Source organism: Primulina eburnea, chromosome 12, assembly GCF_022965805.1.
Source record: "Primulina eburnea isolate SZY01 chromosome 12, ASM2296580v1, whole genome shotgun sequence".
NCBI classification, from domain to species: domain Eukaryota; kingdom Viridiplantae; phylum Streptophyta; class Magnoliopsida; order Lamiales; family Gesneriaceae; genus Primulina; species Primulina eburnea.
Window position 1 is genome coordinate 6,576,851 of NC_133112.1, and position 27,800 is coordinate 6,604,650.

At 32.0% G+C, this 27,800-nt stretch overlaps 2 protein-coding genes and 1 long non-coding RNA gene across 4 annotated transcripts; 1 reads left to right on the forward strand and 2 right to left on the reverse strand.

Annotated features, from left to right (window-relative positions):
* On the reverse strand, positions 1–7,726 carry LOC140807048 (arabinosyltransferase XEG113-like). The gene is made up of 13 exons (XM_073163705.1): positions 7,298–7,726; positions 5,492–5,770; positions 5,205–5,410; positions 4,372–4,477; positions 3,851–4,104; positions 3,538–3,673; positions 3,018–3,112; positions 2,884–2,937; positions 1,457–1,570; positions 933–1,031; positions 730–849; positions 499–585; positions 1–416 (listed from the first exon to the last, which is right to left on the reverse strand). The coding sequence occupies exons 1-13, from the start codon at positions 7,473–7,475 to the stop codon at positions 249–251; spliced, it is 1,896 nt and encodes a 631-aa protein (XP_073019806.1). The 5' UTR covers positions 7,476–7,726; the 3' UTR covers positions 1–248.
* Positions 7,727–13,144: 5,418 nt separating this feature from the next.
* Positions 13,145–13,437, reverse strand: LOC140806888 (uncharacterized). The gene is made up of 2 exons (XR_012112595.1): positions 13,342–13,437; positions 13,145–13,249 (listed from the first exon to the last, which is right to left on the reverse strand). It is a non-coding gene; the product is annotated as an uncharacterized lncRNA (long non-coding RNA).
* An 11,678-nt stretch (positions 13,438–25,115) lies between these two features.
* LOC140807323 (abscisic acid 8'-hydroxylase CYP707A2-like) lies at positions 25,116–27,800 on the forward strand. Of its 2 annotated transcripts, none has more exons than XM_073164129.1 (7): positions 25,116–25,379; positions 25,693–26,011; positions 26,094–26,480; positions 26,565–26,727; positions 26,819–26,925; positions 27,088–27,209; positions 27,643–27,800. In XM_073164129.1, the coding sequence occupies exons 1-7, from the start codon at positions 25,174–25,176 to the stop codon at positions 27,740–27,742; spliced, it is 1,404 nt and encodes a 467-aa protein (XP_073020230.1). In that variant the 5' UTR covers positions 25,116–25,173; the 3' UTR covers positions 27,743–27,800. The 2 variants fall into 2 exon arrangements, with proteins under 2 accessions (XP_073020230.1, XP_073020231.1); XM_073164130.1 differs by having other exon boundaries at positions 27,091–27,209.

Below are 27,800 nucleotides of genomic sequence, written 5' to 3' on the forward strand. Positions count from 1 at the left end.
TCACAAAGTAATGATCTGAACTGGGAACAACAAAAAATTTCTTTGATATCGAAATATCCTTCTCTTATTCTGAAGCCTATGCTACTCAATGTTACCATTTTCGTCATATATTAAAACAGTCCTGAAATATATAAATAAATGACATGGATTAAACATCGACCCGGCTATCGAGCTTGCTTTCTGCACTCTCCCTTTCTCCTCTGTTTCAGATATATGATATATAGCTGTACAAACTCTTAAATGAAGCCTTAGAAGGGTGGGTGATCATCTGCTGAAGTCTGGGGAGGTATGGGTTTCCAACCCGGTTTTTCGTCCCAATACACGTCGTAATATATATGACCTGGACGGTGATCTTGTACGCAACACCAGATACCCGTGTATCGTTTTATACGCTTCCTAAATTTTTCCTCCCTTGTCTGGTCACCGAAATATATATACACGTTATATATCTATCCAAATAATGGTCAAAGTGATATTAGTGAGAAACAGAAAACATGCCTTATCAGTGAAACCAAAGAAAGCATCTTGCATTGATGAGAATTGGATGACTTTGACATCCTTGAAGGATGAGAATACCGTCTTGAACTGTTCAGTAAGAACAAATTTATGAGATTACAACTTTAATGTTTCTCCTATGAATTTTCGGGTTTTAGTTTCGTTTTTATGGCTTAGCCATGGAATGTGGGGGATATAAACAAGGTTAAGAATCAATATCCGAATTCAACTTACAGTTTCCTCTGTGCTCTGCTTAGGGAATCTCAGAATTCCGGTTTGACTAGTTTTGTTGGGAACTTCACAATCATTGGATTTTTGTTGACAAAGGTGCACATCGAGCCAAGATTCTCTCACCTGAAATAAGAGGGGGGCGTTTTACTTGAGCAGAGAACAAAATAGAAGTTAGAACTTGTTCTGTCTAGAAACACCATATGGACCTGATTCGGTAGAGACGGATTTTCGAGGAACGAGTATTCTCTGATATCAATATTAGCTCCAAATTCCTCCTCTGGAAGGTCCTTTAGCATCACGTTAACCTGCATATGAACATTCATGAAGACGGCATCATAGAAACTATCTAGGCACTCGAATTTGCTGAGTTAGAATATTTTCTCAATTCCTTTCGGTGAGTATTACAAAGTTTTCATTGTTGTCGCTTGAATAATTTTGTTAAAAAATTATTTTTAACATAGTATATCTGGTCTGTCAAAGATAAAATTCAGCGAAAAAGGATTCCGGAGAATGACAATACTGAATTTGTAAAAAAAAATCTATAAAATAAAATCCATAATTCAACCTACATTCCTACGCTTTTTGTCCATGTTACTTTTATTTTGGAATAGCTTTGAACAATTACATTACGTGTTTTGTCAAGATTCATATATTTGTCTTCATAGACATATTAATGTATGCATAGCGGGGCAAGCAGGGGTGGCAACACCAGATGTGAAACGATCAATACCTCGAATACGTGATCCAAAGGACATAAAAATGGTTGCCTAGTCAAAGATCCCTGCAATATCCCTGGATGTCCAAACCACAGCCTATCCAACCTGCACCACAGGGGAGGCATCACCTAAATCACAAATCAAGTACAACGATCATGTGATGTACATGATAGCACCATGTGTATATAAACTAGATAAATTCTACAAAGCAAAAGGAAAAAAAATCAAGTTTGGTACACAAAGATTACATGTCCTTCGCTTGAGTACCCATAGGAAACAGGAGAGATTTGTGTATCATGCCAACTAGAAAGTGGACCATTAAAAATTCTGACGCTGTATGAATACATACATGATATAATCAATGGCAGATTCTAATATCAGAAAACTGAGTTATGTGGCCACAAGTCAGACAATCGGTTTTTAAGATCTTGAACAGTAAAGTTATATCCACATAGTCTCCAGAACAGAAAGAATACCAGGTTGATGGGGCTTAAATTCATAATACACAGGACATGATGGCATGGAGAGCAATTAGTTCAAACTCCGAAAGAAATCATAAATTCAAGTATGTAATTCACAACCCAGCACTAGCAGAGTGTACGATCACCTCCCTAAAACAAAAAGAAATTGGAACTTTAGGTGAAGTTATCTAATATTGCAAGTTTAACCCTTTAAAATCCATAAAGTCTCCCACCTTGCTAATACCCGCTTCCAATCTCATCTGGCCCCCTCTTTAAAACAAAAAGAAATTGGAACTTTAGGTGAAGTTATCTAATATTGCAAGTTTAACCCTTTAAAATCCATAAAGTCTCCCACCTTGCTAATACCCGCTTCCAATCTCATCTGGCCCCCTCTTTTAATTTTGTAGATCGTCTTTCATCACAACTAGCAACTGCCTCATTTTAAATCTCAGAGAAATCATCTTCAGTAAACTACAAAGATGCCACCTATAGATAATCATGTATGTAAACGAAAGAGTACAATAGAGTAAGGAGCACATGGACGATGTGCTAAATCAAAGATGTGGACTGTCTTGGAATACAAAGAATTAACTGGAACAATAACTACCATGGTGCAACACCTATTTGGCTTGATGACTATTTAGACAAATTTTTCGCAATGCGGCAAGACCAGATAGAGGTTTTACTATATTTTGCTAACTCTTCACTCTACAGAACTTATGAGACTAATGACGAGGGCATAAAATGGCAAACAGCTATTGCAGAAAGTGTTGAGGACAGCTAACATACAAAAATGAAAATTCACCAGAGACAATGAAGTATCATGTCGCAGTTTGTGGTTCAAATAAAGGAGAAAGTAACAATGATCAGCTAAATCACTGGACAAAATTTTCAAGATTATTCCATCCACATATAGTAAATATTTTCCAAACTAAGCGTATGCCATATTTATGACATTCAAAGTTTCTAGCAGTCCTCACCAGTGTGCGACCCAACAATGATGCAATGGCTAGTGCAGTCCTTATCTGTTTGATCTGAAGATCATCTGTTGGTTATTATTGAAGACATGGTTGGTTCACAATCATATACAAATAAAAAATCCACATGCACATACTTGGTGATTCACGAGAGCAAAGTGTGTCTCAATGCTATGCTCTCCATCTAACATCAAGCTCTTCGGGATACTGGGTTTAAATGACAGGAATCCTCCTGCGTAAGATTGTTGAAAACGATGCACAACATGATTATTTATGGAAGTACTCAGAAATAGGGAAATTAAATGGAAATTTAAGAAAATTTAACCTAGTTCACAGTATAGTTTGAAGAGACATTTTCCCTTTTAAGAAATCCAATATCATACATACACATCAAGTTCTTCGTATGAGAAAGCCTACACTTGCAAGCAGAAGATACGTTAAATGGGTTTTTAAAGTTGAACAAACTCAATTAACAAAAATTCTTGTTTACAAGACAAGCACATGCTACAACCTAAATGAGCAAGCATGGATAGGCCAGTAGGCTAAAAAGTACAACCTAATCGTTAGGAAGCTGATCAGAAAGTAAACATTTATTATATATTTTGGATACTGAGAAATTGTTCAAAGTTGAAGTAGCGAGGCAAAAAAAATTAGAACCTGGTTTATCATAGTATTCTGGCGGATCATAGAAGAACATGGCTTCACGTAAACGATGTCGCTTCCCCTCAGTACCAGCATACTGGAATGTGGTATGCACGGCATATGGCTCCAATCTTAGTTGCTGATACATGGCCTGCCAAGCAGCATAACAATTTATAAACCTCAATGTATGAGGCACCTATGCATTCAACTTTATAAAATCAGGTTAAGACAAAATACAATTGTTTATCCAATTGGACTCCTATCATTTTTATCTTACTTACATCTGCAATCACAAGGGTGGGGGTTGCCAAAAAATATAAAAAAAAACCTGGACAAAGTAGGTATGCCCGCTGCAAAAGATGCTTGATGGCAAGAGACCCAGCTTAAGATTTCCATCGTAAGCATACGCAAGTTCGCTATCCTCATCTACAGATGGCCCTAGCTGCCTCCGAACAAGTTCATTGAACCCGTTCTGATCCCATATTTTTTCATCTGCTAGAAGCAATTCTTTCCATTCTTTTGCTAATTTCTTTGAAGAGTCAGTTGGTCTCCAGTGAAAAATTCCTATGTTATATGCAGCACCTGCAGTGAAAAACACAAAAAAATAAATGAGAAATCATGAACTTGTAGATAAAGTATTAGCATTCAAACTATTCCTGCAAAAGAGACTGGATAAAGATGTGAATGATGAAATTTGTTCGATAAATATTTTTTCATGTTAAACAAATATCTCCTATGCTAAAACTCTAAAACCATAGCTTACCCTATCACAATCAATTCCCAGGAAAAAAAGGAATATAAAGGGAAAAAAAGGAGCTAAAATACATTATTTGTCCATGGAAGTTGTACCTTGTCTCCAGTCATCCAACCTGTCATCAATAACCGTAGGTGCAACTAAATCGGTGGAAGTTAGAACGTCTGCTTCAGGGAAACGTGCAATATAGGGAAGAGGATTCTGTTCACAAAAAAGTGCATGTACATTAAGCCATACATGGTATTACTCAGTATACAAGGATCAGAACTAACATTAAGACTTGAAATAGCAAATCGATTAAGTAAGCATGCAGATGTAGCATGGAAAATCAAGTATGAACATGCACATAGATATACAAGCATACACGTGCATACTAATATTAGATTAAATCAGAGACTGTATAATTAGTTTTGTTGAAATTAGGCCCAACTTGGTTGTTTATTTGGGATGTTAATTTGTCACTCGGTGGTCAGAAAGAAGCTTATCCATTATATGTACTTTTAAAATTTTATTCATTGGTATTGTTTATTATTAAAAACTGCAGGTATGTGTGTATGTGCGTGCGCGCTGAGAAAAAATTAAATAATATAGGGTTGTAATCAAAATAACTAGCGCTTGCATCCAAATTTCTACTTCTGAACCCCAAACAAGGAGCAATTCAATTCAATTGAATATTTAAAAGATTCAATAGAATATTTAACAGATAGCTTTTATTTTAAGCTCACAATGATCCCTTTTTAACAGTAACAGAATATATAAAATCTTTGGGTAAGATCTAAAAGCAATGAAAAGACTAACACATACGCCCTCATCTAATTAAAAGTTGACAAGACGTAAGAACCGTCTGAAATTATGAGGCGGCGCAAGGAGCAACACATGTGAAAAAAGAGCTTATAGAAGAAGGCAAGTGCTTGATCGTGAAGGTTACCTTTAACCAGACCATGTCAGTGTCGCACATCAGTAACTCAACGTCATAAGGTAAAATAGAATCAATCAGAATAACCTTCTCTCTTCCCATTTTATGAAATGTTGGTGAACCCCATCCAACATCTATCGTGCTCATGTGACTACCCATGTCGAAAACCGGAACACCCTTCCAATAAAGAGCTTCCAACAACTTCGTGTCCATTGCACCTGAGTACATAAAGTTACTTATCTTAGAATACGAAACAATTAACATGGCAAAATATTCTTCAACGCCAGAAGAAAACTTACCAACAAGGAAGTTGTCGACTTTAAGATCTGACAGGTGTTTAACCCAAGTCAAAATAAAATCCATGAATGCAAAGTTGCCAAAGGTCACCACTATAACGTTATCCTTTGCTCTTAGCTGAACCAGTTCCTTTGTTAACTGAAAGGTATTCAGAGGTGGCATTTTCGATCCAGGAGGAGGGGTCTTCCAAATGGTATTCAGAGATTTTCTTGGGGTCTGAATGGCCGTCATTTCTCGTTGAGAAGAATTAACCATTTGATTAATGAATCTTGAACTAAGTTCTTCAATAACAGGCAGGGAATCAAAGATAAAATAATAAAACAAAGGTATTGAGAGAAATTGCCAATCATTATTATGATAAGAGATGCATTCATTGTGCCACAGAAAGGTATAAATGTACAAATAAAAAATGCTCAACAGATTGCTATGGTTCTCTTGTTGTATGAGTGCAAGATTAACACGCACACAAAGTACGTCGGGAAAAACAAAAGAGCGGACAGATCAGCATTTACTTCAAAAGCTAATAGATACAGTGCAGCAAAATAGCTGAGAATTTAAAGACAATTGGACCTTTCATAGAAATTCTAACTTCCCATAAGGTGCTACGGAACCAATTCATGAAGTTGGAATTTCAAGGGATAGAGTGCATATGTTTCTCGATTGGCTTACTAAAGCACACACTTTCACACCCAACCCTCAATCAAGATTCGACCTTTGACTAAAAGATTGCGGTCCTGACAAATTTCAAACCCTTAACAATCCTCCAAAAAATCACAATAAAGAAAATTCAAATCGCCAAATCAAATAAATTCGTCGAACAAAAAACACAGTCAAAATCTAACAACATCCATCCGAACCAAGATGACGTACTCCAATATTGATTTACCTGTTACCCAAAGCTATTACTGCTATCAATCTCTATCACCAATACATTCTCCTAGGTAACACTCACATCTATACTATTGATAAAGTGAGTCTTTTAATAACTGTTTTGGTGAAGCCTTTTCCTATATCCCAAAATTACCCTTCACACATCTCAAATCAACCGAAACCCTCCAAAGGAAGCCACACAATTTTCCAAATCCTCCTTCAAATTATCTGTAACAAACAAATTCTCACGAATAACCGCAATCCTCCAACTTTCATTAAAATTGTCTATTGACCGAGATACTCCACCAAAAACTTAACTCAAATAACTGCCAAAAACTCACATATGTTCATTCGAAAGAAAAAAAAGTTTACGAAAAAGGCTGATGGGTTTCGTGTTAAATCATGAAAGAGCTTAGAATTCCAACTTCGATCTACTGCAACTTGCTGTTCGATGAGTTAATAGAAAATGTCCATAAAGTATTTGTTTCAATTCTGAGTTGAACTGCTCTGCTTTTGGCTTTTCAAATTTTTTTTATTCACGGTGGTAATTGTTTAAATGAAAAAACGTGCATTACTTTATTATGTTTGTTAAGCTCAATTTATAAATTATTTGTTTACAATTTGAGTTTTCATTGCTCTATGTTGGCTTCATATTTTTTTTTCTTTTTGTTTACACTAGGGATTTATTCTATGAAAATTACTCATTGTCAATTTCAAAGAACCTTGAAATTTTATGATAATTTCAAAGAACCTAGGTTAACACTCATATAGTCACATATATATTCATGTGTGTAAGTATGTATTTGCGTATGCAAGGAAATGTCAAAGAGCTACACCACCATCCAAGTACACGCATGAAAGCAGAAAATACTAAAACCCGATAAAAATTGTCTACTTTTCAATAAACAACCTTGCAAAAAAAAAAAAAAAAATCATACCTACGTTACGGTATGCAGTTGAACTGGACAACCACGAAGAGGAGAAAGACCCTGAACCGGAGAAGACTGCCGAAAACACATAGAAGGATGAGACTAAAATTCCGATGACCACAGTGGCGTAAATAGTCAGAAACAATGGCTTGGAGTGCGCAACCTCCTTCCATGGGTTCCAAGCCATTCTCAATTTCCACAATCAATTTTCTCTGAAACCCAACTAGATTGAAGAAACCCAGAAGAAAAAAAATCAAATGCTCGATCACTCTCTTCAGAATTTCCAGAATTTTTCCAATTTATGATCCGGGTTCTGGGTTTTGTTACAATTGAAATCTTGATTCAAATTCACAGAATAAAACCAAAAAACAAGTCTGAGCACGATGACTTTCTGTTGGAGAAAATTAGCTAAATGCTTGCTTGGCCATGTTAGTACGTCCATGGAAGTGCCTAACTTCTTGTTAATTAATTAAAACAAAGTTGACTCTTTTTAATTATTGAAACACATTTTTTTCACCTAATTATTATTATATAAAAAATGCCTAAGCTCATTTAGATTTTAACTTGAAAATTTTTAGTGACCAAAACTCCTAGAAAATTAGAAAATCGAATTTTTAAGAGACATGTCTCTAATCCAACTCGACACATAAAAAATATTATTTTCGTTGTAGACATAGATCAGATCAATTCTTCTCACATATAGAAATACGAGAGACTGTCTCATAGAATAACTCATTATCAAAGAGTGATTAATTAATTATAACTAATCATTCACCCATAACAATGTTTTTTTAAATGAATTGTGTAATTGGTAGTGAATTATATAATTCATAGTGAATTACACAATTCATTTGTCATATAATCTTAAATATCTTCCAACTACAAATTATTTTTGATAAAGTATGTCCGAAATGAGTATAATTTAGAATAGATCTCTTGTGAGACGGTCTCACAAATCTTTATATGTGAGACGGCTCAACCCTATCGATATTAACAATAAAAAACAATATTCTTATGATAAAAAGTAATATTTTTTCAAGGATGACCCAAATAAGAGATGTGTATCACAAAATACGAAACTCATGAGACCGTCTCACACAAATGTTTTTCCCTATAATTTAAATATCCACAAGTTTTCAACAAAATAATAAAAATGGTATATTTACATTTCACAATATCAAACTACACAATGTATATTATGTTAATTTTTTGAGTTTATATATTTCCAATCTGATAATATATCTTAAATTTGATGAATTATTGCCTTTAAAAGGATTTCAACTGTGTTATGTTGGCATTAAATTGTCTATCAAAAGGTCAGATCTCAACATAAATTCTAAGGTGTACAACATTTGGGATCACAAGTATGATGAAAAAGTCAACAGCCCCAACTAGCAATGTTTAACTAAATGGGATTAAAAATAATACAAATTGATTTTTATTTTTTTTAAAAAACTAGTAATATATTTGAAATTTGAGGGTGTATGCGCCAAAAAAATCTGATGTTTTTAACTGAATAATTATGTTTTATCACGTTCAATAGATGTCTGTTACTTCATTAGTGAGCACAAATGTGATATTATTGGTGGATAACATATATATATATATATATATATATATATATATATATATATATATTATCACATTCAATAGGTGTCTGTCATTTCATTAGTTAGCATAAATATGATATTATTGATGGATAACATATTAATATATATATATATATATATATATATATTTATGGAAACTTGATTTTGTTTAATATAGTTTATAAAAATTTTGATAAATAAATTGATAACCTCAGATCAACCAAACCCACTTAATATCAGGCCCACCAAAAATTATTTTATGGTTAAATTTTAGTCCATGGGCATGAGCATGAGACAGGGGTACCCACTACCCATTAAGCCCAGTATCTATGATATCTTCTTAAATCTTCCCAAAAAATGGAAGCACAGACTATATCAATACATTTGAAAATTTCTCAATTTTAAAAGATTTTTTTTTTAAATTTCAAATTATCTAAACAAAAAAGAGTGGGAAATAACTTATATAACCATAATGATATAACTGTTGCGTATGGTTAGTATTGTTACGAATGTCATTATTCATTCTATAAATTGATTAAACAATATTTCAAATATCTAATATTATGTTACACGCAGCGTATGTGCTTCGGTCGTTAATATATTAATAAAACAAACGGATTGAATAAAAACCACTTTTGGTACAGTTTTTTTTAAAAAAAAAATTCAAAATAACATTTCAAATATTTAAATCTAAATATTTAATTTTTTAAAAGTGCATAAATTTTCATATTTTTTAATAGTTGTGCTCGGTCGCCAGTATATATCACCCGAGCTTTACGTGTATCTATATATCGCAAAGTCCTTCACGAGAATGTGCACGTACAATTGGTATGTGATTCCCAAATGCAATAGGAAATTAACGAGGAAGTATTTTTCCCATAACTTTTTAAAATTTATTTTAAAATAGAAGATTCACACACACACACATATATTTACGTAAATGTATAATTTTGATATGTTTCATTTTATCCAATAGATCAATGTTGAGAGGGCCATCAATACGAGTTGGTCCAACCCTCCAACCAAATTAAGTAGGTTAGGTTGGGAAAATATCAACCCATTTAAATGCAAGCCTAATGATAACAACATGCATGAAATTTGATTGTTTAGATTGATTCAGAATCAATACAGAACAAATAAAGTTCAATTAAATAACTATTTTATCATAACACAACTTTTATATCAAATACGGGGTAAATTCTCGGTTTAGTCTCGAATCTTAAGTGTGTTTCTCGGTTTAGTCCCAAATCAATTTTTCGACCCAATTTAGTACGATATATGATATTGCAGATTTCTGGAAAAATCTTAAGTATGTTTTAAATTAATTTTTTAATTGCATAGGCATTGCCATTTGTGTTCAGATTGTAAAATATAATGGGATATATTTTCATTCGGTTTTTCAATATTGTTTTTTTCTTAATTATAGGAGAATTCTGGACAATTCTTAATGTGGTTTGCATTCAATTTTTAGTTGCCTACAATTGATAAATTCTCGACTATTATTCCATATGTGATTAAGGTGACTGAGTGGATACCTAATGGCTAGACGGAGTAATTCCTCAAGAAAGAGCACTCCAAATTATGGTAATGCATTATTTTTGTAACTGTCACGCTTAAAATTTTTTGATGCATTTTCTCGATAATTTAATGTAATTTTTGTTTTTGTTTTTTAGGATTAATTGGGGAACCGGGTCTCTTTACAATTAAAATGTATTATAATGGAAGATTCAAATCTCTTGAGAAACACAATGAATACATCGGTGAGAGTTTTGAATATTTTGATTCCGTCGATCTTGATAAGCTGGGAATGATTGAAATGTGGGGATTTATGGAGGAGCTTGGATTTGAAGACAAAATTTTTTTTAGATTTTGACATAAAGTTGGAACTACAATTAGTGAAGGCAGATATTTGGAAGATGATTCGGATATGTTGAATCTTAGAAAGTATATTCCAATAAATTATGAGGTCGAAATATATATTGAACACTTAGATGGTCAAAATGATGAAGTTGGAGATGAAAATGTTGGTAATTTTGATAACAATGAGTATGATTTTGTAGAAAATAATGAGTTAGTTGATATATTTGTTGTCCATGATATAGAATCTATGAAAGGAAAAATGGTTGTCCCTGAAAGAGAAAATACAGATGATCTCCTTCATAAAATGCATAAGTATAACAGTGAAGTGGATATTTGTGCAGATGGTGACGGTTTGACCGGTCTTCATGATTCTGACAAGGATGAAGTTAAAAATTATGTGTTGTTTGACCCAAAAAAGGATTTTGAAAATCCAAAATTGAAGCTTGGTTTAGTCTTTAGCTCAAAGAAAGAAGCAAAATTCACAATTGAAAGTCACTGCATTAGAGAAGGAAGACCAGGAAAAGTTCGTAAAAAATGATAACATCCGATTGTAGGCTAAGTGCAATGATGATAATTGTTTTTGGATGATCCATGTTGCGAAGATGACCAATGATAGTTGTTGGCAAGTAAGAAATTTTGATGGATGTCACATTCATTGTGTTCGTGATTTTAAAAACAAATGTGTCATCTCAACGTGGTTGGGAAACAAGTTTGCCAAAAAATTCAGCACAAATCTTAAATTGGGACACTTGGAGTTTAGGGAAGAGATTTCTACCATTCTTCAATCAGATTTTTCAAGGAAGACCAACTACATGGTTAAGAGATTGTGCTGAATTGAAAAGATATGACGCTAGGGCTACTGTAGTTATGAAGTTGGAAGGCCTGCAAAATTACGAAGAAGAAAACCAGATGAACCACCCCTTTCTGAAAATAAGTTGAGAGGTGTAAAAAAATTTACCAAATGCAAACTATGAGGTGTATCAGGACATAACAAAAGGACTTGTAACCGGACTGAAGATGTCCAACACCAAAAAGCATTCCAACAAGAGCCCATGACACAACAAAGCGCTATTTTACCAAATAATAATTTGGGTGCAACAAGAAAAGAAAAACTACATGTTCTGAAAATGAAAACTTATTTTATTGCCTTTTTCCTTCTTTAAGGAATATGTTGTTGTATGTACTTACATGCAGGTGAAAAGAGCACGACAAGTTGGGGTTAATATTGAAGGGAGTTCATGCTCAATATCTTCGATAAAGGTAAGTTTTTTAAACTCTTTAATTTAATGTTATTCATACGAGTCCAATATATTCTGAAATGAAACGGTTGATGTGTATAATTATTTTGTTTGTATTGTTATAGATTAACCAATAAGTGAACATTCATACACCTGATTTTCTGAAAGATGGCGTCAGCTTCACAACAGTGTCACAACTATGAGATTCAATAGGTGTTCGAGATAGAGTTGGTCAGTCATCATCTTCGTCACGAAATCATGTGGCCAAGTATAACTCTTCTCAGGAATCTTTCAAGAAGAAATGATTTTGTGGGACGTGATATTCTGTCGAGAAGATTTGATTTTGTTTATGAATCCAGTTTCTTTGGTTTCTACTGTTCGGTGCTTCAAGAAAGTTGTTTGACTTGAATTAGTCATTGATGGAAAATGATGTTGAAAGTTGTTGTTTTCTACTGTATGAAGTTTGATTTAGTCATGGATGGAAATTGAAGTCTACTTTTTCAGTGCTTCAGAAAATAGTTTTGTTAAATTATTGTTTTGTCATTCAGTGGTCATTAGTTTTGTTGAATTTGTCATCTTCCTGGTTTAATTTACGGTCAATAGTTTTATTAAATTATTGTTTTTTCATTCAGCAATCATTAGTTTTGGTAAATTATTATTTGCATAGTGAAAATGAAACAAAAGTCGAGCATAATGTTTTCTATCTTGCAAGTATTCATGACATTTATGTAAGAAATGGACAAACAATCACCTTATTAAAATAGACAAACACTGAAAAAAAAGGACGTGTGAAAGAAGTTCACATTTTTTATACCAATACACCAAAATCATACATAGTCTTGAGTCAACGAACGAACACTACAAATCCAAGTTAAAGATATAAAGATATACAAGGATATCTAATCTTCGCCACTAATTTCTAGAGATTGTACTAGTTGTTTAATCTCTTCCGCTATCCTTGCAACCTTCAATAAATGATTGTGGTTCTTATTTTCTAAATTTAAAAGCAAATCTTTCAACTTTAATAATTTTTCAGCTTCAGTACTTCTGTTTGGAGCGGTGCTAAAAGTTGCACACGAACTTTCTTCGTCAGACATAAATGAAACAGATGAATTTTGTTTCTCTAGGTATGCATGAAAAGCTTTTGATTCTTCATCCCTGCTCCAAAATGATTTATAAGAAGTCCCACTAAATTTGTTGACTTGACTATGTGCTTCTTCCCATGTCTCGTATACACCAGGTTTATGTCCAACGAAGACAACATATGTTTTCCCCTACAATACACAAAAATACAAAGCAATTTTCATTGTTTTATAAACAAGTATGATTACAATAAAACATTACTTGAAATTAAAGGGTTCACCACCATTTTGTTAGCTTTCTTCGATGACCTTCTGAAATGAGGGGTAAAAAAACATGATATTATGAAAATATGACATATAAAACCAGGATAAATGCATTGGATATAGATAATCTGCATTCTGAAATAGAAAGATGAAATATAACCAGGACAATTTGTAGAGGAAATAGAAAGATGGACTACATTCTGAAAATTTGAATTATTCAGCTTTTATAAATGCATTGGATATAGATAATCAGTCTTGCTAAAATTAGGCTGCTCGGGACGAATAAAATATAATGGATGTTTGATTGTAACAGTTATTATGAAAGGAACCATTTGTCGATATCAATTCGACCTTATCAGACAATTATATAATGGTTGCAGCTTAATAGAGCACATGCATTTAATCCAAAAGTCCTACAAAACCATGAGAAATCTAGGCACTGATGGCTGCAAAAAAAATCATATTACAGAACATCGAATCAACCCAAACTTATGATAGCACACTCAACTTTTGCGCTTGAATTTGCATAAAATAAATAATAGAAGTCCTCAATTCCCCAATTACATTATCATATATCTATCAACTAATTTTCTACCTACATGACTAAAAATCCGTCACACAAAACATATAAGCAAATTGTTCAAAATTTCCTAAAATCATAAATTCTTCCAAAACAATTTTTTCCTGCTACATTTCAGTGCAACCTCGTTAAAAATGAGAACAATATGGTGTATGTAATAAAATGCAATGTGGATATCAGAGCTCAAGTAAACTCCATTTAATTCTCAATCAATAAGATGACAAAGTATGAATTTTAGAGACTGGAAAGTCGGCTTGAAATTGAACGAGTACCGAAGAAAGAACAGATGGTTACCTTGAGCGTGTGTCGGTGCATGGAGGAGGATAGTTGCAGCAGGCAGCGACCGATTTGCTTGGAAGAGAAAAGATCGATTAGGGCTACTGAATTGATTTGGGCTTTTGTTCAAGGCAGAAGCTTATCTTCTTTCTGTTACTTTCAACTCCAAATTGACGGAAAGACCGATGAGGTAAATTAATGTGAAGGTTTGGACTAAATTGGGTTGAAAATTTGATTTGAGACTAAACTGAGAAACATACTTAAGGTTTGGACTAACCCGAGAATTTACCCTCAAATAAGTAAATAGATACAGATTTTCAACTCAATGGTATAAGAAGTAGATAGGTAGCCTGCTCCCTTTCTATAGAAAAAAATTTTCTATCCACATGAACAGAAATAAAAAAAATGGCATGAAGAGTAAGCCAACAATTGCAGACATAAAAACACGATACATAAAAAAAATATGATAAAAACGGAATACTCTTTAGGAATGCACCAATAAATTCATACCAAAAAAGACATAATTGTTATCAAAACAATGAATTCAACAACTAAAATATAAAAAGGTGTAATTTAATTTAAAGTAAATTGGGATTTAAATTTTAAGCCAAAATTTCTGGAAAAAAAAAGCTTCACAAATAAAAAAAAAAGAAACTTCAACAAAAAACAAATGTAAAAATTTGAAATCCATAACCAAATATTTGTTGAGTTCATTAGAAGTAATGAAATAATTTGTCAATCACTATACGGATTTAACGACTTGCGGCTTGCTCTCTTTTAATGTCTGGATTTTATTCTAGCGAGGTCCATTTTCCACTGCAAAGATCAAGAATCTCCAAGTTGAGAATCATTCAAATGTAGAATTGGGACTCGATTGAAAGACCAACCAATTAATTCATGCCTCAAGCACAGATCTAAGCCAATGATCTACATACAACTTCCGAAATCGAAGTCTGAATCGGAGGTTAAGAAGCTGATAAATCACGATGAAGTTGTTGGTTCTTTAACACAAATATAATTGTCGGCTAGACATGAGCAAGTCTAGTATTTTGAGCATATCTATCTGATAAAAACTCAAAATTGTGTGATTCTTGGTTCTATGGAAAGCTAAGAGAAAGACTACAATTTCATGTTCATCACTTTGTCTTGAAATCGACGAATCAATAGTTATAATCAAGAGAAGTTAGTGGCTATACTTTGTCCGGCTAGACTTGTTCCAACAAGATTTGAAACGGCAGTAAAAAAACAGATGAACATAAAAAAGTAACCAGAAATTCAAATGTGACGTTTCAATGTCATGAATCATACAAAACCTTTTCAAATGATCATATTTTTGTTTCAAACGTTCATATCATTTTTGGATGCCATAAATAAAATAATTTGAAGATCAAACAACAAGCTTTTGATGGAAATTAAAAGCATGGACATAATATACAATAGTAATAAGCTAGAATGAAAGCAAGCCCGAGAAAGGGAGTCTTAATAGATATATCGGCTTAGTGGGAGCTATCCCATATGTGTGATGATATATTTGAGATATAAATATAATGTAAAAGATTAAATCTTCACACACACAATCACTCACACATAGACATGAGATATGATCTTCAAAGAATATATGAGTGATAATCTTTACACGAAGACGTAAACGATTGTGTTTGTAATCTCGACATAAGAGACGTTAAATATTATGTAGATTGTGAGGTTGCAGCCTATAAATCCTAGTCGAAATGGGTTTGTACAAGAATGTAACAATCAAATTCTACTAGTTAATCTTTTATAAGTGGAAGAAATAGTACAAAGGAATTGTTCATTTTCAAACATCCATACACAAACTTGTGAATATTATTTTATTGCATTTAATTATGTTGATGTTTTGATATATACTGTTGAAGAACTTTATGTGCCCTTTCAAATGACAAAATATTGAATACAAAGTATTTGATAAAATATTTCAACCAAAATATTTTTTTACATTCAACTTCCATATCTATTAAACGTTTTACAAAATGTTTAATCAGTTTTTAGAAAGATTATTTTGAGTTTTTATGCTTAATTATAAAACCAAACTCAATTTAATTTATCCGTTTCACTTCTTCAAAATCTCATATGCTTTATGAAAACTTCAAAAATATAACCACTATTACAAATTAATAATGATTTTCCTACATCAAATGTTTTGATCATTGAGAGCAAAATAAAATTGCATCCTCTACGATTAATTTATTTTGATGTCTTGGACCCCGAACTAATGATTGTGACACGCAAGAAAAACTAACATTCCAATTAATCTTTGAAAAACAAAATCTAATTACCAAACATTCCCATGAAAATGGTTGAAGATAATTTTCGACCATTCTCGTGAACCGATGGTTCATAAACTAGATATAATCGTATGAAATAAACCGAATGGCGGAAGAACATGTCAATTTTTTTTTTCCAACAGTCAACCCATATATCTACAGCCACACAGTCCTGTCTAAAAAATTCTTGAAGTCTAATAAACTTTGTATGCTAATTTTCGGCTTGATGGATTTAAAATAAACTTAGAGCACCAACATCTCTGGGCTAACTTTCTATATTGAACTCTGTTAAAAAAATTCTGAAATCAATTTTCATGTTAAATGAACTCTTCATGATATTTACATAATACAACTATTTTTTTTTAGTCTATCTATTTTTTCCCTACCAAGTACAATTACTTTGTTTCTGATAGGATTGGTTGAAATATTTAGAAGTGGGTTGAATAAATACTTGACACAATCTATTAATTTTAAAGTAATTTAGTCGGGTTGGAAAGTGAATTATATAATCTCGATTGTCAATGTCAGTTGACTAATAAATAAGTGCAGAAATAAGTAAAAACTGGCGCATTAGAAGAAATCAAATAACGACTTGGTTAGGTAAACTAAAATTGGAAAGAAGACAAGTTTGTTTTTGGATGTTCGAAGAACTCAAGCTCCTACGTCGTCACCTCTTCTTCTTTTTGGAAGGTTCACACTAGAATACTTTAGATAGTACAAGTAATTTGCAAAATCCTAGTTCAGTTTGGACTTAAACACTGTCGTACTGAAACTCCTTACAAGATACAGACTGCTATCAAATACAATGAAGTAATGTACTATTATATCCTAGCACTTGATGACCCTCAATGATCGGATACAATTATTTGTAAAATGTGATCGACTGATTTTAGCTCAGATATTCGAAAGTTTGATCGCTTGAATCTCTATGGAAAATCGTACTAGTTTGCTAAAATGAAGGCATTCCCTATTTATATAGTATCTGAATCCAACGGTCTTGATCGAGTTTCAAAAAGATCCGATCAACAAAGAGATGTATGTTGGCTTGTCTGTTGTTCACGTCAATATTTTCTGACAATCGTACAATGATGCATGCAGTCGGTTTTTTTACCGAAAAACTTACTCAGACATCAGTTTAGCTTTTCTAGACATAAATTGATGTCTTGAATCATGAAAACTGATAGACTTATAAAAGATACTTTATTTTGGCCTAGAGTCAGTTCTGTTTGATTTGGAATTCAGTTTAGCTCAAGTTAGTTTCGTCTTATTCATTTGTTAACACTAAAACATAATTATGTTCCAACAGTTTCGTCATTTCAGTATAATCTTTTTATTTCTATCTTATCTTTATTTAAAATAACTTGAATATATATTTCAAACTTACATAAAAAAATATGACAAAAATTTATTCAAAAACCTCAAAATACTATGTTTTAATTAAGCCCCGTTGATACAATCACATGCATGGCTAAGATGGTGCGTGTAAAATCTAGTAAAACTCGGAAACTTTCCGTAAAGGCTAAAGCTCTATTTTATCAGACTCTCAAATATAAACACAAATCTTATTAGCCTAAATTCCATGCTAGCCCTATCTCCTTATAGAGTACACATGTACGAACTACTAATTTTATATGCATTAAAAAATATTTTTAAAAGAAAGGATCTAGAAGGCTGGAACTAAACTTTTTGACTTTTTTATTCACTTGAATCAAGTGGGTCAACAAAGCAAAGCTCCCTTTCGGTGTCTACGACTGTATGAGTACCGGAAGTCGGTGCGTGTTTGTTTGGTCAAGTTCACGAGTTTGATTCTTCTTATCAAAATTTTTTTATAGGTTTTTTATATATAACTTGTCTAGTGTAGTTTATATGCTTAACGTAATTTGTGAAATATTACGTTAGTACGATGATTTATCTAATGCATACAAGAGGAAGAGGATAGTTTCCGTTGGTTCCCATGCCATTGGGGAAAAAAAAAGAATTTGCACGAGTTCCAAAGTCCAAACCTTCATAATATTTAATTGAAATATTAAAGTAAGTTATCGAACTTACAATTTTTCAAAGTTTTTATACAATTTGTCAAATTGGTTTTGACGATTTTGGTTTGATGGTTTTTTGTAGTTCTTTATTATATGTTAGTGTTTTTACATATATGTTTTAGGTTGGTCTTATATATAAATTTTGTGACAAATGTTATCATTTTATTATAATTTGGGATCAATTGAAGCTTGAAAATCTTTGGTAAAATATTTTTATTTTAATATGTTCGTTTTGTAGCCTTTATCATTGAAATTGTTTGATTGTAAAGTCACCTTGTATATCTTATATATTTTTTATTTATTTAGTTTTATATTTGATTAAAATTATATTTGATTAAAATTTATCCAATATAATATATTTATTTTAGCGTGTCACAAAATTTTCTGATTACGCCCTGATTAAGATGTATATTTTACATGCTTAAAGTCGGAAATAATATTATTGATACGACGTTGCAAAAACTTAAAATAAGTTTAATTTGTTGTCATGGAATATCATTAATCCAACCGTATTCATTGATATACGCAACGTATTTGACATCTAAAAAATTATCGTATTTTCAATGATAAAATGAGAGAAAAAAAATACTAACAAAAAGTCGTCTATGCATTAAAAACGAAAAGCCTAAGTCGAAATAAAGGTTACAAACAAATTGAATGAAATACTAGCTAGTTATCTTTATTTTAAAAAACTAGTAAAATGTGAGGAAGAAATATACACTCAAATATAATATTTGAAGTCATTGTGAGCTTTTGAAAAATATACATTTTGATACAGTGAGTATCCACCGTAAACACGTATTTAAGTGACGTTTATCTATTAGATGTGTTAGGATCGATTAAAGTGATAATCGTTGAGCTACAATAACTTAGTTCTTGAAATTATTGAACACTGATGAATTAAATCGAGTTTGATGTTCAAAACAAGCGAAAGACACTCAAAATAATCCTTTGTAGAAACCGATTAAATATTTTGTAAATCATTTAAAATATATGCAAATTGAATGAGTAAAAAAATTGGTTGAAGCATTTTATCAAACACTTGGTATTCAATATTTTGGTGTTTGGAGAACACATAAAATACTTCAACGATGCATCTTTAAAACTATGAAAATGGTAAGTAAATACAATAAATAAATAGACACGAATTTGTTTATTGATGCTCGGAGACTTTAAATGCTCCTACACCACCCTTTCTTCCCCTTGATAAGGATCCACTGAAAGACTTTGATTTATACAACACCTTGTGCAAACTCACTTCAACTTAGGACTTATCTATTGCCTAATTGAAACTCTTAGTACTCAAGATTGCGAGCAACACCTCATAATCAACATATTGTTTAATGTCTCATATAGAAAGACTACATACACAAGTTTATTAATGTCTTTGTGCAAAACTCACTCGACTAATCTTTGAAGTCCAACTCTCTTGTATATGTGTGAGTGATTGTGTATGAGGAATTTATCTTTTACAGTGTACATCTCAAATGTATTCTCACACAAAGACTTGCGCTCTCAACTAGATGATTTCTTGATCATGCTAACTGTCTATGCTTTGAATCCCCTTCAAAAACTTTTGTTTGATCTTCAAGATATTGTATTTATAGGCCCCAACAATGATATATACGTTAGACACAAGAATATGACCGTTTATAAATTTTCTGTCTGTTTCTGAAATTGCAACTGTCAAATTCGTCTTGCTGGACTTTTTCCGAGCTTAAACTGGTCAACTCTGCTCAACTCAGCTGGTCGTTCAGTTCAACTGGTCGTTTAGTTCAGTTGGTCAGCTGCTGGTTCAGTTCAGTTCAGTTGGTCAACAGCTGGTTCAGTTCAGTTCAGTTCAGTTAGTGAGTTGTTGGTTCAATTCAATTTCAGCTGGTGTGCTGAAATCAGCCTAGCTGATTTCAGTTTATACAAAACCAATAGTTTCATCATCATTTATCAGCATCTTAAACTTCGATTCAGACTTTGACTTCTGAAGATGATTTTTTATAATCGTCTTATCTTTCCAACGTATACCGAATCGCTTCATTCCAAATTGAGCTGAGAGATATGATTAAAATACTGCAATTGCTCATACCTAATGGATTGTTGTTTTCATGCAATCAGTTTGGTAATTCAGCGATCAGGTAGACCTTGATAACATCGCATTCTCCCAACTAACATGAAATACGACTTGTTCCAAATTGAGTTTTCTGATCAGTCTAGTTAACGGATTGTCATTTGAGTCTTCCAGCAAAGAGATATCATCAAAAAATCGAAACTTGCAAGAAATTCAATTCGGATGAATTTAGTTTCAGTTTGCTTCTTGTGTTTGCAACTTCACACGTGAGTAAATATGTTAAAAATACAATAACAAGTTTTGTTAACATCAAACCAAGATTGTGAACATGAAATGTTCCAACAAGATGTATAAGACGTTATCTCACAAGTACTCATAAAAATACTCATAATGAATATTCATCATATCAAAACTTTATATATATACTCTTTTTTTTGTGTGTGTGTGTGTGGATTCTAGATTATTCATAACTCTATAGTCACAATACATGTTTGGTTAATTGGTTATCAGATCAGATGAATTTATGATCAGTTAACGAATTTAACCTCCACAAATCATAAATTCATAATCTCTTATTCATTAAATAATAATATATTTCAGTACAAACTTAGGATACATAAATAAATAATTTCGATTTTTTTTTAAAAGACCTCACAACAGCTTTATAATATCAGGAGGGTTGTTAAATAAATATAAAAAATAATAAAAAAAAGTAGATTAAATATCCAATTTACCCATTTAAATAAAGTTTTAGGCCCGCCCCTATAGACTATAAAGACACGTAATTTCATAAGATTCCCAATATAATTAAATTTTAAGATCAATATTCAAATATCACTCATTTTAAATATAATAATAATAAAACCCAGGACTCTAAAAATTATTACAAAAAATCCTTTACATGTTTAAATAATGAGACAACAGGTGATGTCATCCATGACATTTTAAGAAGTGTAAAAAAAATGTCTTTGTAATCATTAAATAACATGAATTAAACTTTTTTTAAAAATTTTCTCAAACGCTATATATTATAAGTTCAGGCATAAAACCATTAATTTTAATTATCTCTAACAAAACAGTAAGTAATATGTACATACATATATATATATATATATATATATATATATATATATATCTGTGAGACAGATCAATCATGTTTATATTTACATTAATAAATAATATTCTCGGATTCAATTGTCTCATATTTCGGGGAAAAATTTCAAATGGTCTGGCGACTGGCAGGCAATATAAATTTTTTTACAATAGTATATTAATATGTTAAAAAAATTGAACATTTAAATAATCGTGTTTAATACGGTTAATCACATCTTTGAAATTATTTGCTTCTCTTTTTCCGTCAAAATTAATTAAATAAATTAATTTAAATAAATTAATTAGCATCACATACTTCTTGTTTGCCTAATTACTTTGATCAAATTCGAGTTAATTTATAATTAATGGTCAAAATTCAATTAAAAAATTGGAGTTATTTATATGAATGGAAAAGTCAACTAGGACACTGACGAAATACTTACACGTGTCTCGATTGTAGGTGGTTGCATGGTTCAAGACTTGCCCTACGTTGAGGGACATAAACCAAAGTTCCCATCCATAGTCCCTCTTATTTGTTCTTTTTTCTTTAATTAAATAGTCAAATATAGGGATGACAATGATACGGGAGAGAGGAGTCTTCCCTATGTTCGTCACAATCCTTGTTTTTTTTTAACCAGGGATTCTCCATTTAACTTTCGCATGATAAAGTCTTCATCGGGATCATCTTATTATTCACTTTCGCTTCAAATAATCTAGAAATGGTAAAAATGTAGGTCAGATAAGGCATGTCTTCCCCAACCTGACGTCAATTAAATCATTATAATCATCAACATTTCAAATATCAGTTGAATAACCAAAACAAGTCTTCAACTTCGCATAAAGAATAATGCTACAATAATACTGTTACATATATAAATACTAGTATTACTTAAACAATACAAACTTTTGTATCCTTTATTTTAATAAACAAAAAAAAATGAAACCACATATTTATGACGAGGTGACGAGTTAGATAATGAACGAGATTTGAATTTTTTAATTATTAGGAAAAAACATTATTATTATTATTATTATTATTATTATTATTATTATTATTATTAATAGTAATGACTATCGAGGTCCTTGAGGTGGGTTCGATGATGAAGATAAAATTCTCATACCCATCCTCAATTTACTTCATGGATTTGAAAATTCCCCAAACCCGCCCCTTCAAGTTTTCCCAATAGGGCCCAAAACCTGCAGAGAAATTTGTCATCCCTAGTCAAATACGCAAATTATAGCTAATGACTTCTAGCTTCATTTTTAATTAAATCTTTAAATTTGAAACTAAGTCTCGAGTTCGACATTTAATTGTAAAAAATCTCTTCCCAAACTTATTAAAATAACAGTCAAACTATATAAATTTAAATATTTATAAAAATTCGAAAACTTTATCATTTTATTTTATTTTTTGGAAAGAACTATATCATTTCAAATCATAAAATTGATCTCACGATTTCACGTCCATACAATACGACATGAATTTTTAAAGTCAAATAATATTTGCATCAAATTTCGAATATTCGAAATCAATAATTTAGACTAATATAGAAAATGCTGAACACGCGTTTATGATCTTAAAGGGTCCATCCAAGGGAACTTCTGAAAATCAGTATCCCTTGTAAAAGTCGAAAACAAAAGGAAAAATAATTAGCTAAAATTCAATTTCATTAAAACCTTTGAAAAAGCGACATAAAACCCCTTTCAAATGGGATAAATGGTAAAGACAAAAACTTGTGTGAGACGATATCACATGTTGTATTTTGTAAGACAGATATCTTATTTAGGTCATCTATGAAAAGTATTACTTTTTTATGCTAAGAGTATTACTTTTATTGTGAATATCGGTAGGATTGACACGTTTCACAGATTAAGATTTATAAGACCGTCTTATAAGAAAAAAAAAAGCAGAACTTAAATGTGCTTGATTTTTTAAAAACCAAATATTTTATGCACGTGATTTTTATTTTTTATTTTTGTATTATTCCAAAAAAAAAAAGTTAGCATTTGTGATTGAGTGTCCAACGAGAATTTTTTGTTAAAAAAAAGGCATTATTTTATAGAATCCATTTCGTGATTCAAATTTCCATATAATTACCATAAAACAATTATTATATTACACAATTTTCTCGTAATAATTAGATGAATTAAGCTTGGAAATGAAACCAAATGTCGCGAAAATTGTCGATTCGATCAATTCACCCAACTAAACTGCTAAACCTTTATCATATATTTGGACAAGTAAAAAAATGGATTTAGAATTTGGATTTTAAATCCATGGATTTGGAATTCCATAAGGGTGTTTGGCAAAATTTTTAAATGTACTTTGGAATTTTTTTTACCATTAAAACTATTTTATTTTATATTTAAAAATATTGTATTGCTTTTTTTTTTAAATGATTGTATATTATAAATATTCCTATTTCTTTATCAAGGAAAAAAATTATTTTTGAACATATAAAAAATATTTTTAATAAATTCAAAAATTATAACATTTATCATTAAAAATAAATTTATCAAAATGTGATAAATTAAGTTTTTACTATTAAAACAACAATTTTTTTAATACACATGTCTTATTTATAGAACTTTTTACTATAAAATAAAATTGATTTTGAAATAATTTTCTCAAAAATATATATGATATAGATGTTTGTGAATTGATAATATGCATTTTTTGGATAAATTGTACTTTATAAAATTTGATAAGAACATTTAAAATTTATGAGCAAGTTACAAAAATTTATTATTAAAAATACTTTTATTTTTGTGACCCAAGTTCCATGAAATATTACCTATTTTGCAAATATTTCACCTAGTTAAATCAAATCCTATAAAATTACACCAAATATCAATCTCATTTTGAAATTCCATCCTTCCACACGTTAAAATGATATTTTCAGTTCCGAATTCCACAAAATCTCCTTGAATTCCATATTTCCAAACATACTCTATGAGACAACATGCCTAGCTTCTTCCTTGCAGATACAAAAATGTAATATCCCAAAATGGATTGTTTAATTCCTTTCTTGAATAATGGCTGGTCAACCAAAACTCGCATTTGATTAATTTCCAATCTCAAGCTGCACATAATTTTATAATAATATTTTGTTAAATATCTAAATAAATAATATATTTTATTATGAATAAGTTGAAAATTAGCATTAAGTAGGAAAGATCATTTTTTTGTTAGCTGAGCATGTACTGACATGTGTCATCACTTGTACCTCACTATATTCATTATACACTCGTATAGTTTAATTTCTCCATGATTCTGTCTCTACCCTAAACAAATTCATGAGCTGGAAGGGGATTCTTGATGTGGGATTGAGCTGTAATTGAAAGTGCCCTTTCCCTTTTTTTCTTTTATTGAAATTGAAATCTATCTACTTATATATAATATATATGTATATATATATACACACACACACCCTCTTGCCTTCATTTCATTCCCACACGAGAAATTAAATGAGAAAGAAACTTAATTAGTAGTACAGACAATCATGGGATTCACCATTTCTTCATGTTTCCTGATTGTGGCCTTGCTGTTGTTCTTGATATTTGTCCTAAATTACATGCTCAAAGTGTTGTCCTTTGGCCATGTGCAATTGCCACTTCCGCCGGGCACAATGGGTTGGCCTTACATTGGTGAAACCTATCAACTATATTCACAAAACCCTAATGTCTTCTTTGCCTCCAAAGTCAAGAAGTTAGTGCAATTTCAGTTTTTCTTTTTTTTTTTTTTTTAGCATAAAATGCACTCATCTTCGACCATGCATAGGACCTGAGCATGCATTTGAATTACAAAAAATATTTATGCCGGATATATTTGAAATGTTTTCGCGATTTTTAAATCTCTTAACGTACCGAAAACATCCAAACAATCAAAGTTGATTTGAAACAAGGGGTTTTAGCTTCTTGATTTAGCACAATTCAATTTCAAACATACAGTGGATGAACTGATTTCTCAGTAAATTTAAGATTTGACTGAAGGGTTTCTTGATTTGACTTGATCAAACCAGGTATGGTTCCATATTCAAGAGTCACATATTAGGATGCGCTTGTGTGATGATTTCAAGTCCAGAGGCAGCAAAAGTTGTGTTAGTGTCCAAATCTCATCTCTTCAAGCCCACGTTTCCGGCTAGCAAAGAGAGAATGCTGGGTAAGCAAGCCATATTCTTCCACCAAGGAGATTACCACTTGAAGCTCAGGAGATTGGTCCTTCGAGCTTTCATGCCGGAGTCGATCAAAAACATCGTACCGGACATCGAGTCATTGGCTGTTCGATCCCTTGAGTCATGGGAGGGAAAATTGATCACCACTTATCAAGAAATGAAAACAGTATGTCCTACTTGATACATACGACTTCCCCTGTTTCTTGCACTCAATTTTCAAATCTTGACTCTCGAGTTGGTTCTTGCAGTACGCATTCAACGTGGCGTTAATTTCAATATTTGGAGAAGACGAAGTTCTGTACAGAGAAGATCTAAAGAGGTGCTATTACATTCTTGAAAAGGGTTACAATTCGATGCCAATCAACCTCCCCGGAACACTTTTTTACAAGGCAATGAAAGCTAGGAAGGAATTGGCACAAATCTTGGCCAAAATCTTGTCACTCAGGCGACAGACGAAAAGCGATCACATCGATTTACTCGGTTCATTCATGGGCGAGGCCGAAGGCCTAACCGATGAGCAGATTGCAGACAATATCATCGGTGTCATATTCGCAGCTCGAGACACCACAGCTAGTGTCCTAACATGGATTCTCAAGTTCCTTGCTGAAAATCCAAGTGTTCTTCAAGCTGTCTCTGTAAGGATTCTAATGCAACCCTATCAGTTACACGATTCGAACAATTTCTTGTGCGCAATCTTTTACATATCTTCACTTTAACAGGAAGAGCAAGAGGCCATTATGAAATACAAAGAAGAGAAGGAATTGACTTGGGCAGATACCAAGAAAATGCCAATCACAACAAGGGTTATCCAAGAAACACTTCGAGTTGCCTCTGTTTTATCTTTTACTTTCAGAGAAGCTGTCGAAGATGTAGAATTTAATGGCGAGTTTATTTATTTAATCATTTGGGCAAAAAAAAATTGAGACCCTTTTCAGATTTTGAATATTTATCCTCACGAAAACTGAATCTGCAGGATACCTCATTCCCAAAGGATGGAAAGTATTACCGCTCTTCAGAAACATTCACCACAGTCCAGACAATTTCCAGGAACCTGAGAAGTTTGATCCTTCAAGATTTGAGGTAAAATTATTATATACAGATAAAGAGTAAAACCGTATCTTGTGGCACGTGAATTTTGATAAATTATATATATAAAAATCACATTGTTTATTTATTATATTTCAAAATCTTTGGCACGTCCTTATCTTCCATGATTCTAGCGTATCTATCCCTTTGATTCAGCAGGTTGCTCCCAAACCCAATAGCTTCATGCCATTTGGCAGCGGGGCCCACTCCTGTCCTGGGAATGAGTTGGCCAAACTTGAGATACTGGTCCTTGTGCACCACCTCACCACCAAGTACAGGTACAAAGAATTAATTCTGTATATTTTATTTAATCTCAAAATCATTCTTTATCATCTACGTCGTAACCAAATACCATGGAGTATTTTTAACGAGCACATGTCAATAATATATACAAAACATGTGTATAATATAGTCCTTCACAGTCAGTCAGTTCCACACCAAGCAGATGTGTAATTGATGATATCCGAGTAGATTAGGTGAGCTTAAGTGAACAATGTAGAGAAAAACAATTTCTTTGTAAAGATTTTGACATGATAATGAACTGGTCTGATGGGATGATCCCGGATGATCTGACCTGGTCTCTCGAGTGCTCTGTCCTGGTTTGTCCGAGTGATCTGTACTGGTGTAACCAAATTCTGATCTTTCTTATGTTTGTATCAAAGAAATCATAAAATAACGTAAACTGATACAGTAGTTTGATGTATACTGTAGGTGGTCTACGATGGGGCAACAAGATGGAATTCAGTATGGACCCTTTGCTCTTCCGGTGGATGGTTTGCCAATCAAACTCCAACCATTTGCCCCAACATAAATATTTCTGATATTCAAGAAATTATTCTATATTTTCTCGAATAATATATGATTGAAGG